Raw genomic sequence first — 17,408 nt, 5'->3', positions numbered from 1 at the left:
GTCGTCAGGGACACAGGAAGTGTCTTAACATTTCAGGTCGAAGTTCTGATGAAAGATGATCGATCTGTAATGTTAACTCTGTTTCTCTCGGGATAGAAAGAAGGTTGTGTGGTGTCAATGTCCAGGTTAGGCCAGAGGGTGCAGCACCTTGCTATGAAGGGTAATTTGCATGTTAGACACGCCCACAGCGCATTGTGGCCTGCAGACTACAGCTCCCAGAAAGCTGTGCGCCAGTGACGTGTCACCCGGACATTTTCCAGTTGTGATACGGTTGGAGTGGGCTGAGGGATGGTGTAAAAAAAGGCCGTGTTTTTATTGTGTGAACTTTGAGGGCATTAACCTGTATTGTTAATGGTGAGTTCAGTTTTTTTTAAACCCTGTATGAATTCTGTTGCTTTTTTTTTGTTGCTGCTATAATTTACCTGGTCGAAGGCAGATAGAAATTTTGTGGATAAAGAATTAAAGCTTTGGCCTAGTACCGGCCTTGGTCACCGCCGTCCCACTTCACCCTCACCCCAGGGTTGAACGTGAAGTTTGTAAATTTTGCCGTTGACCTGAAAATAAAGCTGGCCGGAAAGGATTAAGGGTGGGGTGGAGGTCTTATTTGAGCGAGCGAAGCGTGAGCGCCCCGCAACATCGTGTCTGCGCGATATCCGTGCGGATCACCGCCGTCACGTGCTGCTGTCGACAGTCGCAGCTTGTGCCCCGAGCGATTGTCCGGAAAGGGCCGCAATATGAGCATTCCGTGTTTACTTTTTTGGAGAATTCATTTACTGCAGTCTTTTCTCCTCCTTCGTTTGTGAAGACGTCACCCCCATGGTTTCTGCAGCTTGCTAACCGAAGAGCTGCATTCAAATATCAAGTTATGCAACTCTGGGGTGTTGCATTTATTGTGAACTCATCATAAATAATTTTTTTTTAAAGTGCAGTTATTCTAGCTTTTTATCAATGTAAGTGGCAGCAGCACTTGCTACTTTTTCCAAGTACATTGAATCTTTCACACCACTTCTGCAGCTGTTATCTGTGAAGAAACATTACAGTAGACTCACAACATGCCACACTTACCTGGCGCGGTGTCCGGATGTCAGGAAGCCCGCAGTCGACCTGGCAAAATTGAAAAAAGCCTCTTAATTACCTGTTAACAAACAGTTAAGTGACTATAATCCTCTTCCCGCCGCTAGGAGTCGGGTCCCTGCGCAAATCGGGGACCTGACTCCTGGGAAGATTGATTGGAGGTGGGTTCGAGACCCACTGCCAATCTTTTTGATTTTGTCGGCAGTCCCGCCTCCAAATCCGATCCCTGAGTACCAACAAAATCACCCCCTTTGTATCTGTCTTCACAGTAGAAGACACAAAAATTATAGCAAAAATAGTGGGGAACTAAGGAGCTCATAAGAGCAAGACCTGGGTGTCCTTGTGCACCAGTCACTGAAGGTAAGCATGCAGGTGCAGCAGGCGGTTAAGAAGTCAAATGGTATGTTGGCCTTCATAGCGAGACGATTCGAGTACAGGAGCAAGGATGTCTTGCTGCAGTTGTACAGGGCCTTGGTGAGACCACACCTTGAGTATTGTGTGCAGTTTTGGTCGCCTTATCTGAGGAAGGATGTTCTTGCCATGGAGGGAGTGCAGCCAAGATTCACCAGACTGATACCTGGGATGGCAGGAATGACATATGAGGAGAGATTGGGTCGATTAGGCTGACATTTGCTAGAGTTTAGAAGATTGAGAGGGGATCTCATTGAAACTTATAAAATTCTAACAGGACTAGATGCAGGAAGGATGTTCCCGATGGCAGGGGAGTCCAGAACCAGGGGTCACAGTCTTAAGGATAAGGGGTGAGCCATTTAGGACTGAAATGAGGAGGAATTTCTTCACCCAGAGAGTGGTGAACATGTGGAATTCTCTACCACACAAGGCAATTGAGGCCAATTCATTAAATATATTCAAGAAGGAGTTAGATATATTTCTTAAGGCTAAAGGGATCAAGGGACATGTGGAGAAAGCAGGGACAGGGTACTGAATTTGGATGATCAGCCATGATCTCATTAAATGGTGGAACAGGCTCGAGGGACCGAATGGCCTACTCCTGCTCCTATCTTGTATGAGAAACTTAAAGTAATTAAGATCAGCAGAGAAAAAGTACTTGAGAAACTAATGGGACGAAAAGCTGACAAATTTCCAGGACCTGATGGCCTACATCCTTCGGGTTATAAAAGAGGTGGGTGCAGAGATAGCGGATGCATTGGTTGTGATCTTACTAAATTCCCTAGATTCTAGGACTGTCCCAGCAGATTGGAAGGTAGCAAATGTAAACCTGCTATTCAAGAAAAGAGAGAGAAAACAGGGGACTACAGGCCAGTTAGCCTGACATCAGTAGTCGTGAAAATGCTGGAATTCATTGTTAAGGAATTGGTAACAGGGCACTTAGAAAATCATAATATGATTAGGCAGAGTCAACATGGTTTTGTGAAAGGGAAATCTTATTTAACAAATTTATGAGAGTATTTTGAGGATGTAACTAGCAGGGTAGATAAAGGGGAACCAACCAGTGGACCTAGTATATTTGGAGTTCCAAAAGGCATTCGATAAGGTGCCACATAAAAGATTGGTACGCAAGTTAAGGGCTCATGGGGTTTGGGGTAATATATTAGCATGGATTACATAAGATGTACCTTATCATGCCAATAAAGCGATTTGTATTGGATTAGATTGGTTAATGGGACAGAAAACAAAGTAGGGATAAACGGGTCAATTTCTGGTTGGCAGGCTGTAACTGGTGGGATGCCACAAGGATCAGTGCTTGGGCTTCAACTATTTACAATTTACATTAATGACTTAGATGAAGGGACCAAGTGCAATGTATCCCAAGTTTGCTGACGATACAAAGCTAGGGAAAGTAAGCTGTGAGGAGGACACAAAGAGCCTGTAAAGGGATATAGACAGGTTAAGTAAGTGAGCAATAAGGTGGCAGATGGAGTATAATGTGGGGAAATGTGAGGTTATTCACTTTGGTCGGAAGAATAGAAAAACAATTTTTTTTTTAAATGTTGGTGTTCAGGGAGATTTAGGTGTCCTCGTACAGGAAACGCAGACTTAGCATGCAGGTACAGCAAGCAATTAGGAAGACAAATGGCATGTTGGCCTTTATTGCAAGGGGGTTGGAGTACAAGAGAAAGCGAGTCTGAGTACAATTGCACAGGGCGTTGGTGAGACCATACCTGGAGTACTGTACACAGTTTTGGTCTCCTTATCTGAAGAAGGATAGTGCCTTCGATGCGGTGCGACAAAGGTTCGCTAGATTGATCCCTTGGATGAGAGGGTTGTCCTATGAGGAGAGATTGAGCCGATTTGACCTATACTCTGGAGTTTAGAAGAACGAGAGGTGATCTCATTGAAACCTATAGGATTCTGAGGGGGATTGACAGTATAGGATTCTGAGGGGGATTGACAGTATAGGATTCTGAGGGGGATTGACAGTATAGGATTCTGAGGGGGATTGACAGTATAGGATTCTGAGGGGGATTGACAGTATAGGATTCTGAGGGGGATTGACAGTATAGGATTCTGAGGGGGATTGACAGTATAGGATTCTGAGGGGGATTGACAGTATAGGATTCTGAGGGGGATTGACAGGGCAGATGCTGAGAGGTTGTTTCCCCTCGCTGGAGAGTCTACGATTAGGGGGCGTCGTCTCAGGATAAGGGGTCAGCCACCTAAGACTGAGATGAGGAGGAATTTCTTAACTCGGAGGGTTGTGAGTCTTCGGAATTCTCTACCCGAAAGGGCTGTGGATGCTGAATCATTGAGTATATTCAAGGCCGAGATAGATAGATAGATTTTTGGACTCTTGGGGAATCAAGGGAAATGGAGATCAGGCAGGAAAGTGGAGTTGAGTCCAAATCTCAGCCATGATCTTATTTAATGGCAGAGCAGGCTCAAGGGGCCGTATGGCCTGCTCCTAGTTCTTGTGCACATCATACGAACACATGTACAGTTAAGTGTTGTCATATATAATCATAGTATGGTTACAGCACAGAAGGAGGCCATTCGGCCTCAAGCCCATGCTGGCTCTCTGCAAGAGCACTTCAGCTAGTCCCACTCCCCCTCCCTTTCCCCGTAGCCCTGCAAATTTTTTTCCTTCAGGTACTTAACCAGTTTCCTTTTGAAAGCCACGATTGAATCTGCCTCCACCATCGTCTCGGGCAGTGCATTCCAGATCCTAACCACTCACTGCGTAAAACAAGTTTTTCCCCATGTCACCTTTGGTTCTCCTGCCAATCACCTTTGTGTCCTCTGGTTCTCGATCCTTCCACCAATGGGAACAATTTCTCTCTATCTACTCTGTCCAGATTCCTCATGATTCTGAACACCTCTATCAAACCTCCTCTCAACCTTTACTGCTCTAAGGAGAACAACCTCAGCTTCTCCAGTCTAGCCACATAACTGACGTCCCTCTTCCCTGGCACCATTCTTGTAAGTCTTTCCTGCACCCTCTCTCAAGACCTTCACATCTTTCCTAAAGTGCGGTGCACAAAATTGGACACAGTACTCTAGTTGAGGCCGCACCAGTGTTTCATAAAGGTTCATCATAACTTCCTTGCTTTTGTACTCTATGCCTCTGTATATGAAGCCCAGTATCCCATATGCTTTATTAACCGCTTTCTCAACCTTCCCTGCCACCTTCCAATGATCTGTGCACGTATACCTCCAGGTGTCTCTGTTCATGCACCCATTTTAGGATTGTACCCTTTAGTTTATATTGCCTCATTTCGTTCTTCCTACCAAAATGTATCACTTCACACTATTCTGTGTTAAATTTCAGCTGCCACATGTCCACCCATTCCACCAGCCTGTCTGTGTTCTCTTGATGTCTATCACTGTCCTCCTCACTGTTCACTAAACTTCCAAGTTTAGTGTCATCTGCAAATATTGAAATTGTGCCCTGTGCTCCCAAGTTCAAGACATTAATAAATATCAAGAAATGCAGTGGTCCTAGTGCCGATCCCCAGGGAACACCACTGTGTACCTTCCTCCCGTCTGAAAAACAACCATTCACCACTACTGTTTCCTGTCACTTAGCCAATTTCGTATCCATGCTGCCACTGTCCCTTTTATTCCATATAAGCTTCAACTTTGCTGGCAAGCCTATTATGTGGCACTTCATCAAACGCCTTTTGGAAGTCCATATACACCACATCAACCGCATTGCCCTCATCGACCCTCTGTTACCTCATCAAACAAACTCAATCAAGTTAGTTAAAACAATTTGCCTTTAACAAATCTGTGCTGGCTTTCCTTAATTAGTCCACACTTGTCCAAGTGACTGTTAATTTTGTCCCCGATTTATTGTTTCTAAAAGCTTCCCCACTACCGAGGTTAAGCTGACTGGCCTGCAGTGGTCGGGTTTATCCTTGCACCCTTTTTTGAACAATGGTGTAACATTTGCAATTCTCCAGTCCTCTGGCACCACCCCCCGTATCTACGGAGGATTGGAAGATTATGGCCAGTACCTCCGCAATTTTCACCTTTACTTCCTTTAACATCCTAGGATGCATCCCCTCCGGTCCTGGTGACTTACCTACTTAGATCTGCCTCCATGTGTAGGTCTCCTTTTTGATCCCAAATCGGCCCCACCCCTCCTATTACTACCCATTTACTAATTATATATATGCCGATAGAAGACTTTTGGATTCCCTTTTATGTTTGAAACATAGAAGAAACATAGAAAAATAGGAGCAGGAGTAGGCCATTCGGCCCTTCAAGCCTGTTCCGCCATTCAATATGATCATGGCTGATGCTCTATGTCAATACCATGTTCCCGCTCTCTCCCTATACCCCTTGATGCCTTTTGTGTCTAGAAATCTATCTATCTCCTTAAATATATTCAGTGACTTGGCCTCCACAGCTCTCTGTGGTAGAGAGTCCCACAGGTTCACCACCATCTGAGTGAAGAAATTTCTCTTCATCTCAGTCCTAAATGTCCTACCCTGTATCCTGAGACTGTGACCCCTCGTTCCAGACCCTCCAGCCAGGGGAAACATTCTCCCTGCATCCAGTCTGTTTAGCCCTGTCAGAATTTTATACGTTTCAGTGAGATCCCCTCTCATTCTTGTAAACGGCCTAGTCAACCCAATCTCTCCTCATACAACAGTCCTGCCATCCCAGGAATCAGTCTGGTGAACCTTCGCTGCACTCCCTCTATGGCAAGTATGGGTAAGGAGACCAAAACTTCACACACTACTCCAGGTGTGGTCTCACCAAGGCCCTGTATAACTAGAGTAAGACATCTTGCTCCTGTACACAAATCCTCTTGCAATGAAGGCCAACATACCATTTGCCATCCTAACTGCTTGCTGCACCTGCATGTTTGCTTTCAGTGACTGGTGTACAAAGACACCCAGGTCTCTTTGTACATCAACATTTCCCAATCTATCACCATTTAACTAATACTCTGCCTTTCTGTTTTTCCTACCGTAGTGGATAACTGCATTTATCCACGTTATGCTGCATCTGCCATGTATTTGCCCACTCACTCAACTTGTCTAAATCGCCTTGAAGCCTCTTTGCATCCTCCTCACAACTCACAATCCCTCCTAGTTTTGTGTCGTCAGCAAACTTGGAAATATTACATTTGGTTCCCTCATCCAAATCATTGATATATATTGTGACTAGCTGGGGACCAAGCACCGATCCCTGCGGTACCCCACTAGTCACCGCCTGCCACCCCGAAAAAGACCCATTTATTCCTACTCTCTGTTACCTGTCTGTTGACCAATTTTCAATCCATGCCAGTATATTACCCCCAATTCCATGTGCTTTAATTTGCACACTAACCTCTTATGTGGGACTTTATCAAAGGCCTTCTGAAAATCCAAATGCACCACACCCACTGGTTCTCCCTTATCCATTTTACCAGTTACATCCTCAAAAACTCCAGTAGGTTTGTCAAACAAGATTTTCCTTTCATAAATCCAGGTTGACTTTGTCTAATCCCGTTGATATTTTCTGAGTGTCATGTTATCACATCCTTTATAATAGACTCTAGCATTTTCCCTACTACTGGTGTTAGGCTAATTGGTCTGTAGTTCCCTGTTTTCTCTCTTCCTTTTTTAAATAGTGGGGTTACATTTGCCACCCTCCAATCTGCAGGAACTGTTCCATAATCTATAGAATTTTGGAAGATGACAACCAATGCATCTACTATTTCCATGGCTACCTCTTTTCGTACTCTGGGATGCAGATTACCAGGCCCTGGGGATTTATCGGCTTTCAGTCCCATTAATTTCTCCATCATTTTTTTTACTAATACTTGTTACGTCCGTGAATAATTGAGACACGGACAGCAGGAGTGAACAAAATAAGTCTTTACTGGTGGAAGTCCATAGTGAAAACTAAAAACACAGAGGCTCACTAGCGCCTTTTATACAGGGGTGGTCACTGCTGGTACTGCAGTCTGAGACCAGTTATTCTCTTAAAGGTACATACACAACAATTCCTCCCCTTTTAGATAAACAGCGCATAACATTCATTTAACAACTAAATGATAACTAATTACAATCACAATTACTGTTGCTCGATACATTGGTTAAGTTTAAGCAATTATAAGTTCAGTCTTTGAGGAGGCTTCCTGATTCTGTCTGGATAACGCCTCTTTGGGGTATCAGGTTCTTCTGGCAATGTTGAGTCGGGATCAATGTCGTTGTTTGGTTCATCTTCCAATATTACCAGTTCTGCGGTAGCTGCAATTGGAACGTCGATTTCATTACCAGGTGTATCAGATCGTGGTGTGGAGTTGACGTTTTCCAGTGACTCTAGAATCTGGTCAGCATGGCGTCTTACAATGCTCTCCCCAACGTCCACGGTATACATGAGAGGTCCTTGTCATGTACAAATTGTTCCTGGCTGCCATTTCTCAGTGCGGTAGTCCCGGGCCAAAACTGGTTGACCTATCTTAAAACTCCTGGTCGGCCTTTCATTCGTATTCTGAAACTGCCTGTTCTCCACATCTCTTCGGACGTTTGGCTTAACCAAATCCAAGCGGCATCGTAGTCTTCGATTGAAGAACATCATGGCTGGAGTTTGGTTGGTAACCGCATGTGTCGCATTCCGGTAGGCAAACAAGAAGTTGTCCACCTTGTGTTGTAGGGGTATATCTTCATTACACATTGCCTTGATAGCCTTCTTGAATGTTTTGACAAACCTCTCGGCCAATCCATTAGTGGCTGGATGATATGGGGCAGATGTGTAATGCTTAACACCATTGTTCTTTAAGAACCTCCGGAACTCTTCAGACACAAACTGTGGTCCATTGTCAGAGCAAATCTGTTCAGGCAGCCCATTCCTGGCGAATATGGTTCGTAAAACTGCGATAGTTTTTTCCGTGGTGGTTGAGGACATTTTTATTACCTCTGGCCACTTTGAATGTGCATCCACCGCAATTAAAAACATCGAGTCCATGAAGGGACCAGCAAAATCAATGTGCACCCTTTGCCATGGAGATGAGGGCCACTCCCATGGATGCAGAGGAGCTTGTGGTGGGGCGTTTTGGACCTTCTGGCATCCTGCACAGCTCTTGGTCATCTCTTCGATTTCTCTATCGATTCCCGGCCACCACACAAACGCTCTGGCTAAGTTCTTCATTTTTACCCCACCCAGATGACCCTCATGAAGCTCATTGAGCACTCTATCCGTCAACTTAGTTGGAATTACTACTCTGGATCCACACATCAAGGTTCCTCTGCACACTGACAACTGTTCTCTTCTCGGCGAGAATGCTGGCAGCAGTGGTTCGCCATGTGCTGGCCATCCCTTCACCGTTAAATCATAGACCCGTGATAGTGTCGGGTCATTCCGTGTTTCCTTTTCTATGTTTGCATTCGTCACAGGGAGACATTCGACTATGGTCGAGTGGAATAACTCCATTGGATCCACTGCAAGGTCGTCTTCTTCCACCGTCGGCAACGGTAGACGTGACAATCCATCAGCATTTCCATGCTGTTTAGTTCCTTTGTACTCGATGTCATATAGGTGTGCCCCTAGGAAAAGGGACCATCTCTGCAGCCGTTGTGCTGTCATTATCGGTACGCCCTTCTGAGGGTTGAAAATGGAGACAAGAGGTTGATGATCGGTTAGTAGAGTAAATTTTTGACCGTGCAGGTAGTGATTGAACTTCTTCACCCCCCACACTAGGCTGAGGGCCTCTCTGTCAATCTGGGCGTAGTTACGCTCGGCAGAAGTTAACGAGCGTGACGCAAAAGCTATCGGCCTCTCTAAACCATCAAGGAATTTATGTGACAGTACCGCCCCAATGCCGTAGGGAGACGCATCACACGCCAGCCTGATTGGCAGTGCTGGGTTGTAGTGAGCCAAAACTTCCCTTGAAGTGATGATAAGTCCTTACTCTTCTGAAAAGCACGCTTACAATCATCGCTCCATTTCCATGCTACCCCCGTTCATAGCAGGGCGTTCAGTGGGTGCAGAATTGTCGACAAATTCAGCAAAAACTTATGATAGTAATTCACCAGTCCGAGGAATGACCTCAGTTGCGACACATTTTCAGGCGCTGGGGCCTTAACAACCGCTTCAATTTTGTCAGGGGACTTACGTAACCCCTCTTCATCAATCACGTGGCCACAATACGATTTCTGTTTCTTAAAAAATTCGCACTTGGGGCGGTTGGCTCGCAGCCCATGTTCCCGTAGTCTAGTGAGCACCTGTTCTAGCTTGTTACGGTGTTCACTGTCATCTTCACCTGTTACAAGGATGTCGTCCAAGTAACACTGAGTCCCCGGAATCCCTTGCAGGACTTGTTCCATCGCTCTTTGCCATATCGCCGGAGCGGATGCTACTCCGAATACCAATCGATGATACTGGTAAAGACCTTTGTGAATGTTTATTGTGAGATACTTCCTAGAGGACTCTTCAACCTCCATCTGCAAATATGCTTGTGCTTGGTCCATTTTTGTAAAACGCTTCCCTCCTGACAATGAGGCGAAGATGTCTTCTATCCTTGGAAGAGGATATTGTACTGTGTGAAGGACTGGGTTCACCGTCACCTTGAAATCCCCACAGATGCGAATCTTCCTTGGCTCCCCGGACTTATTGCTTAACGTTTTCTTCATGACAGGAACGATGGGTGTCGCCCACTCGCTCCAGTCGACCTTAGATAACACGCCCGCCTTCTCCAGATTCTCCAGCTCTGCCTCGACGGCTGGGCGAATTGCATATGGTACCGGTCTTGCTTTGAAAAACTTGGGAACAGCATTCTCTTCTATTTTTATCGAGGCGGTTACGCCTTTAAGCGTGCCCAGTTCTTGTTGAAATACCTCTTTGGCGTTAGCTAAGATTGTTGACAATCGTCCAGGAGTGACGTCTTCATCTTTTTTACCGTCCACCGTCATTGCATGAATGGAATGCCAACCTAAGTTTATCTTCCTGATCCATTCCCGTCCCAATAACGGTGGTCCACCATTTGGCAGTATGTAGAGATACAATTTCCGTATTTTCTTGCCATTGTATTCGACAGGCACCCTTATTTTTCCTCTGGGGTATACTTTTTGCCCCGTATACGTCGTCAAGACGATGGATGTCTCTCTCAAGGGTATGTGTGAAAATAGCCGCTTGTAGTCTCGTCGATTCATGACGGTTAGCGCTGATCCTGTATCCAATTCCATTTTAACTTGGGACCCTGCTATCGTGAGGGTGACCCAAATGGTTCGGTGATCCTCTTTTGCGATTACATTGTGAAGTTTGAGACAGCTTAGTCTCCTGTTCCCGGATTCACTATCGCTCATCTGGTCTTCGGAACTACTGTCCGTCATCTTTTGTACTTTCTTGTACGGTTCCTTAGTAGCCTTTTTGTTGTCGCTGGTCTTCTTCCCAGACCTGCAAACTCGTGCAATGTGTCCCATCTTCCCGCATTGCCTGCATATTTTGTCTTTGGACCAGCAGTCCTTCTGGTCATGGTTAGTTCTGCCGCAGCGATAACATTTTGCAAATCCCCGTGTCATTTCGTGGGTGCCGTATTCCTGTGGTTTTTGTTGAATTTCTGCAGCTCCCCTGGCTGCTGCTTCATATGATACTGCCACGCTGAAAGCCTTATCTAGCGTCAGCTCTTTCTCTGAGAGTAACTTCTTCTGTGTTCCTTCACTCAGGAGTCCACAGACAAATTTGTCCCGTAGGGTATCTGCCAGTCCTGCTCCGAACTGGCAGTGCTTTGATAGCTTGCGTAGTTCCGTAAGATACTCAGCATTGCTCTCATCTTTGTGCTGAGTTCTCCTGTGGAATTTAAATCTTTCTGCTATCAACAGCGGTGCAGGGTTTAAGTGTTCCTGTAGGACAGCCACAATTTCGTTAAAACTCTTCGCCTTCGGTTTGGCTGGAGTAATCAGGTCCCGCAATAGGCCGTACGTTCTAGCGCCCATTAAGTTTAGCAATATCGATGCCTTTTTCCCCTCGCTATTTCGTTCGCCTCGAAATATACCTCGACTCTTTCCACATACGTGGTCCAGTCCTCTATTGTATTATCAAAAGCAGTGATACAGCCAGTCTTCGGCATCTTGCAAATCTAAAATGGCGCCCCCCGCGTTTTGCCTTCTTCCCCGATGTAACAAAATGGCGCCTCCCGCGCTGTGCCGCCTTCCCCGCTGTTGTTAGCGCTGCTTTCCATGGTTTCTTGCGCGTTTAATATTGATTTTTTTTCTTTTATTATTTTCCCGTCGTGGAGCGGACCCTCTGGGACACTTCCCTCCCTCTTCTTAGGTCCAAACGCTGCCCGGCTTCGACGCACCGGCTGCGCCCTGTGTGCTCCACCCTCTCTTTGCTTCCCGACTCGCTGCCCGGCCCCGTTGAAAAGCCACCCGATCGAGCTCTAGCCCGCCGCAGCCCAGGAAGGATCAGTGCACTACCTGCCACCAGCCCGATTAGCTGGGAAACCACAGACCGAGGAACCAAGCCTGGCTCTGGACAGTCTCTCCTGCAAGTTTTCAATCCGACGATTTGGAGGGTGGTTGCCCACGGCCGACGCCCGTTTCTCGAGTTTCTTTGGATTTTATTTATTTATTTATTTATTTTCTTCTGGCTTCGACCTTCAATAACGTCGTCTGAGGTGCTGCCGAGTTGCAGGTAAGTTCGTTTCTTACTCGTCGCCAGTGTTACGTCCGTGAATAATTGAGACACGGACAGCAGGAGTGAACAAAATAAGTCTTTACTGGTGGAAGTCCATTGTGAAAACTAAAAACACAGAGGCTCACTAGTGCCTTTTATACAGGGGTGGTCACTGCCGGTACTGCAGTCTGAGACCAGTTATTCTCTTAAAGGTACATACACAACAATACTAATTCCCTTTAATTCCTCCTTCTCACTAGACCCTTGGTTCCCTAGAATTTCTGGGAAGTTATTTGAATCCTCTTCCGTGAAGACAGAACCAAAGTATTTGTTTAATTGCTCTGCCATTTCCTTGTTCCCCATTATAAATTCTCCTGTTCCTGACATAAGGGACCGACATTTGTCTTCACTAATCGTTTTCTTTTTACATAATTGTAGAAGCATTTACAGTCCGCTTTTATGTTCCTTGCAAGTTTACTCTCGTACTCTCTTTTTCCTCTCTTAATCAATCACTTGGTGCTGTTTTGCTGAACTCTAAACTGCTTGCTACTTTTTCTGGCAACTTTATATGACTCCTCTTTGGATCTAATACGATCCTTAATTTCTTTTGTTAACCATGGTTGGGACGCTTTTCCTTTTGTGTTTTTGCGCCAGAAAGGAATGTATAACTGTTGCAATTCATGCATTCGTTCCTTAAATGTTAGCCATTGCCTATCCACCGTCATGCCTTTATGAAGCTCCCCAATCTATCATAGCCAACTCACTCATCGTACCTTCGTAGTTTCCTTTGTTTAGATTTAGGACCCTAGTTCCAGATTGGACTTCTTCACTTTCCATCTTAATGAAGAATTCTATCATGTTATGGTCACTCTTCACTCAAGGACCCCGCACAACAAGATTATTAATTAACCCCTTCTCATTGCACAAGACCCAATCTAGGATAGCCTGTTCCCTAGTTGGCTCCTCAATGTACTGGTCTAAAAAACCATCTCGTACACACTCCAGGAATTCATCCTCCACAGTATTATTGCTAATTTGGTTTGGCCAGTCTATATGTAGATTAAAGTCACCCATGATTACTGTAGGACCCTTGTTACATGCATCTCTAATTTCCTGTTTGATGCCATCCCCTACATTACCACTCCTGTTTGGAGGCCTATAGACAACGCCAACCAACGTTTTCTGCCCCTTGGTGCTCCACCCAGACAGATTCTACATCTTTATTTTCTGAGTCAATATCCTTTCTCACTATTGCTCTGATTTCATCCTTTACTAACAACGCCACCCCACTTCCTTTTCCTTTTTGCCTGTCCTTCCTAAATATCTAATATCCTTGGATATTCAGCTCCCAGCCTTGGTCACCCTGCAGCCATGTCACCGTAATTGCAATTATATCGTATCCATTTACATCTATTTGCTGCCAATCTGTTCTCATACTCTCTCTTTGTCTCTCTCATGTCCTTTTTCACTTCCCTTCTGAACTTTCTATATTCAGCCACACATATCTCTGTCAGCAATGCATGTGTCAGAAGCTAGCAATTTAAGGAAACTTTTAAGCATAAATAATGCTCATGTATAGTATAACTCTAGCCAACTTGACCACTGTGCATTCAAACATGACAGGTACAATATATTTACACCCCAAGAAATCGCTGTTTATTGATGTTTTGAAAATAGACCACAGTCCTACTCTTTGTTAAGATTTGGCACTAATCAGTTGTGTCTATAGTATGGATGCCTGTGCTAGAAAAAATGAAAACACCTCTTGCCTTACCAGCCTACCTCGCCTGTCTGATCTGCCTTGTTTTTCCTTAATTTTAAAGAACTACAATTTTAGAACAATAAAATGCTGCGGCAACTATTTGCTTTTCTTCATATCTATATTCGGTAGATTAGAAAGAGATGAGGAAACTTAACTGTGCTGCGTTGCAGTGCTATGTTTTCGAAATCCAAAGCAAAGTAGAAATTTAGTTGCAGAGGATGTGACGTAGTTATAGACAAAAGGAATAAGAAAGAATGAAAAGTTCTCTTTTAGTAATGGCAGCCTGTCCCAAAATTGGAATTTTATTTCCTGATTTTGAAAACTGAAGAAATTAACCATGAGTATGAAATTAAAAAGTGAAAAATACATGTATTGTTCCTGTTTACGTAATCAAGGAAATGAAGGCGACTGGACCAACTTGACATCTGAGTAATTCCCTAACTTCAAAGTTAGAAAATAAAAATCTTTCAATGCGCACACAGTTCCTTCAAAGACTTTTTGCACAAAACAAAATATCCCATCTCAAAACAACCCAGAATAAAACTATTTTTAAGTAACTGTGACACAACACCAGACTAGTTCAAATTTTGTATTTTAGGAACTTTATTTTTAGCTGCATTTTTGAAAAATTATATCATGTATATATTTAAAAATATACATAGTTACAACGCTTCAAAAAAGTCTTCATACTTGGCCAGAGCAAAAACTCTATTGCTACATATTTAACCAGTGCTTATCTTGTTTTTCAGATGCCTGCTGTAGAAGTTAATATTGGGTCTTTGGAATCCAGTGACGGAGAAATGAGTATTCCAAGTTCTAAAAGACAAAAAATGGAGGACACTGCTGCGCAAGGTGATAGCGACTCCTCTGAACTGCCTGAGAAAGAGAAAACTAATGATGCGGAACAACAAAACGGAACTGATTTCCTCACCCCACACAGCAATCAGAGCTCACAGAAAGAAAGCAAAGGGAACGAGTCACCGACAGTTTCTAAATTGAAAGAGGACAATGGGCAGCATAATGAGCAGAATTGTATTACTGTGCCTGGAAACAAACCTGAACTTGAAGATGAGATCTTCCTGTTTTATAAGGAATTGGGAGAAATTGAAAACGAGACTGATTTGCTTGTTACTGAATGTGTGGATGGTTCACAAGGTTCAGCAGAAAGCAAAGAAAATGCTGGCGTGGATAAAAATAGACAAAATAAAACTGGTAAGGGAAGCAAAAAAATTGCAGGTGTGAAACATAGAGCTAGGGACGTAGGTTACCCATGTATTGATGCATCACACATTCCCGCTACTGAACACCCATGTGATGCACATTGGAATAACGTCATGTCCCCCTCAAGGCCTCAGTGGAACCAACCACAAGCTTTCATAGGACCTCAAAGACCACCTCTGATAAGCGAGTGGGATATTGAACCTCGGCAAAGATACAGTGCCCCGTCACGGGGGCCAATGCCCTTTCCTGATGACAAAAGGTTATTAAGTAACGGTTATGGCAGTGACTACAACATTACACCATTCGCAGCAAAAAATGAGAGTTGTATTGTGCAGGCATGTCCCATCGATGACTGCATGATACAACCTGGGCAGAAATATTTTTATAACTATGGCCCATTTCAAAATATCAAGGGCCAGCCAATTATGTTGAAACCTGGTAGCACTAACTTGTGTCAGCAGTATCAGCAAGCGACGCAGCATTCAAGACCAGGTGTTGGAGATAAAGTGCTCATATTTATGCGTGGTCCACCAGGCTCTGGAAAATCCACACTTTCACGGTAAGTTTAATCCCAATTGTTTGCAATTCACTGGTTACTTTTTTGAAAAGAATATGTTCATGTTTATATTGGCATTACTTAGACTCTATTGTCAGTCTGCTTGTATTTAGAAGAACTTCAGTCAGTGAATCAGAAGTGTAATCTTTTTAGTCATCTGAAAAAGGATCTTGATTGTGGATAACCTTTGGTGTTTATTACTTGAACCAGGGAGATATTTCTGTTTTTTTATATGCTTATATGTGTAAACATTAATGGCAGAGATGGAAGATTTTGAAGCCTCTGGTTAGTTGTCTTCCTGAAAGGCAATTAAGGCTGTATACAGTGCGTATTTGGGAGAGGAATAGGTTTGTTAACCATCGGATATTTCATGGACACTATAGTGTTCCGCAGCTTTACAGTTTTTAGTTTATGCACTACGATGAAGAAATTATTCCTAAAATTAGTGATAACACTTGTCAGCACCTTTTATTAGTTTAATAACCCTTCACTACAAATTAACAGTTTTAAATAGTTCAGTGTGTCAATGCACACTTAAGCTATACTCACTTCTTCTATTTGTATTTTAACTTCTGTTATCTAATTTCTAATTAACAAAGTCTGTTTTAAAATTTAAAAGTAAACACTATTTACATGTTTTTTCTGTGCCTTGGGAGTTCTGTTACCCGTTGAGCTAAGACCCACACCGTAATTAAATTCTCTTTGGTTAGTTGAAAACTGTTTCCAAAGCTGCCTTTTATCAACTGGTTGAAATTCAGAAGGCTCATGGCTATTACGATCGGATCAATTTTTAATGCAGTTTTATAACATCAAAGCAAAGCATTATTGTTATCACTTGTAACCTTGGTGGCTCCAGTATTATGAAAGGATAACTTGTCTGTGGCACAGGTTTTTGTTGAATATAGGGGGTATGATTAAGAAGTTTGCAGGTGATACTAAACTCGGCTGTGTGGTTGATACTGAAGAAGAAAGCTGTAGACTGCAGGAAGATATCAATAAATTGGTCAGGTGGGCAGAACAGTGGCAAATGGAATTCAATCCGGAGAAGTGTGAGGTAATGCATTTGGGGAGGGCTAACAGGGAAAGGGAATACACATTAAATGGTAGGACACTGAGTAGTGTAGAGAAACAAAGGGACCTTGGAGTGCATGTCCACAGATCCCTGAAGGTAGCAGGCCAGGTAGATAAGGTGGTTAAGAAGGCATACGGAATGCTTGCCTTTATTATCCGTGGCATAGAATGCAAGAGCAGGGGGGGGTTATGCTTCAACTGTATAAAATACTAGTTAGGCTTCAGCGAGAGTACTGCGTGCAGTTCTGGTCACCACATTACAGGAAAGATGTGATTGCACCAGAGAGGGTACAGAGGAGATTTACAAGGATGTTGCTGGAAGTAGAGAATCTTAGCTGAGGAAAGACTGGATAGGCTGGATCTGTTTTCTTTGGAACAGAGGAGGCTGAGGGGAGACCTTATTGAAGTGTATAAAATTATGAGGGGCCTAGATGGAGTGGATAGAAAGGACCTATTTCCCTAAGCAGAGGGGTCAAAAACCAGGGGGCACAGATTTAAAGTAATTGGTGGAAGGTTTAGAGGGGATTTGAGGGGAAATTTCTTCACCCAGAGGGTTGTGGGGGTCTGGAACTCACTGCCTGAAAGGGTGGTAGAGGCAGGAACCCTAACCACATTTAAAAAGTACTTGGATGTGCACTTGGGATGCTCTAACCTGCAGGGCTACGGACCAAGAGCTGGGAAGTGGGATTCGGC

At 44.0% G+C, this 17,408-nt stretch overlaps 1 protein-coding gene across 1 annotated transcript in view; it reads left to right on the top strand.

Moving 5' to 3' along the window:
* The first annotated feature begins 227 nt into the window (after positions 1 to 227).
* Positions 228 to 17,408, top strand: part of LOC147111933 (NEDD4-binding protein 2-like 2) — a 55,652-nt gene continuing 38,471 nt past the window's right edge. The window contains exons 1-2 of the mRNA XM_085999334.1: positions 228 to 354; positions 14,617 to 15,647. Of these exons, the coding sequence (XP_085855460.1) occupies positions 352 to 354; positions 14,617 to 15,647 (1,034 nt within the window). The 5' untranslated portion in view covers positions 228 to 351. The remainder of the gene's footprint in view (positions 355 to 14,616; positions 15,648 to 17,408) is intronic.

The sequence above is a fragment of the Somniosus microcephalus genome, chromosome 10, assembly GCF_052327205.1.
Source record: "Somniosus microcephalus isolate GS21.2 chromosome 10, FLI_Smic_1.0, whole genome shotgun sequence".
In the NCBI taxonomy this organism is placed as follows: domain Eukaryota; kingdom Metazoa; phylum Chordata; class Chondrichthyes; order Squaliformes; family Somniosidae; genus Somniosus; species Somniosus microcephalus.
This window is presented reverse-complemented; position numbering and strand designations above follow the sequence as displayed.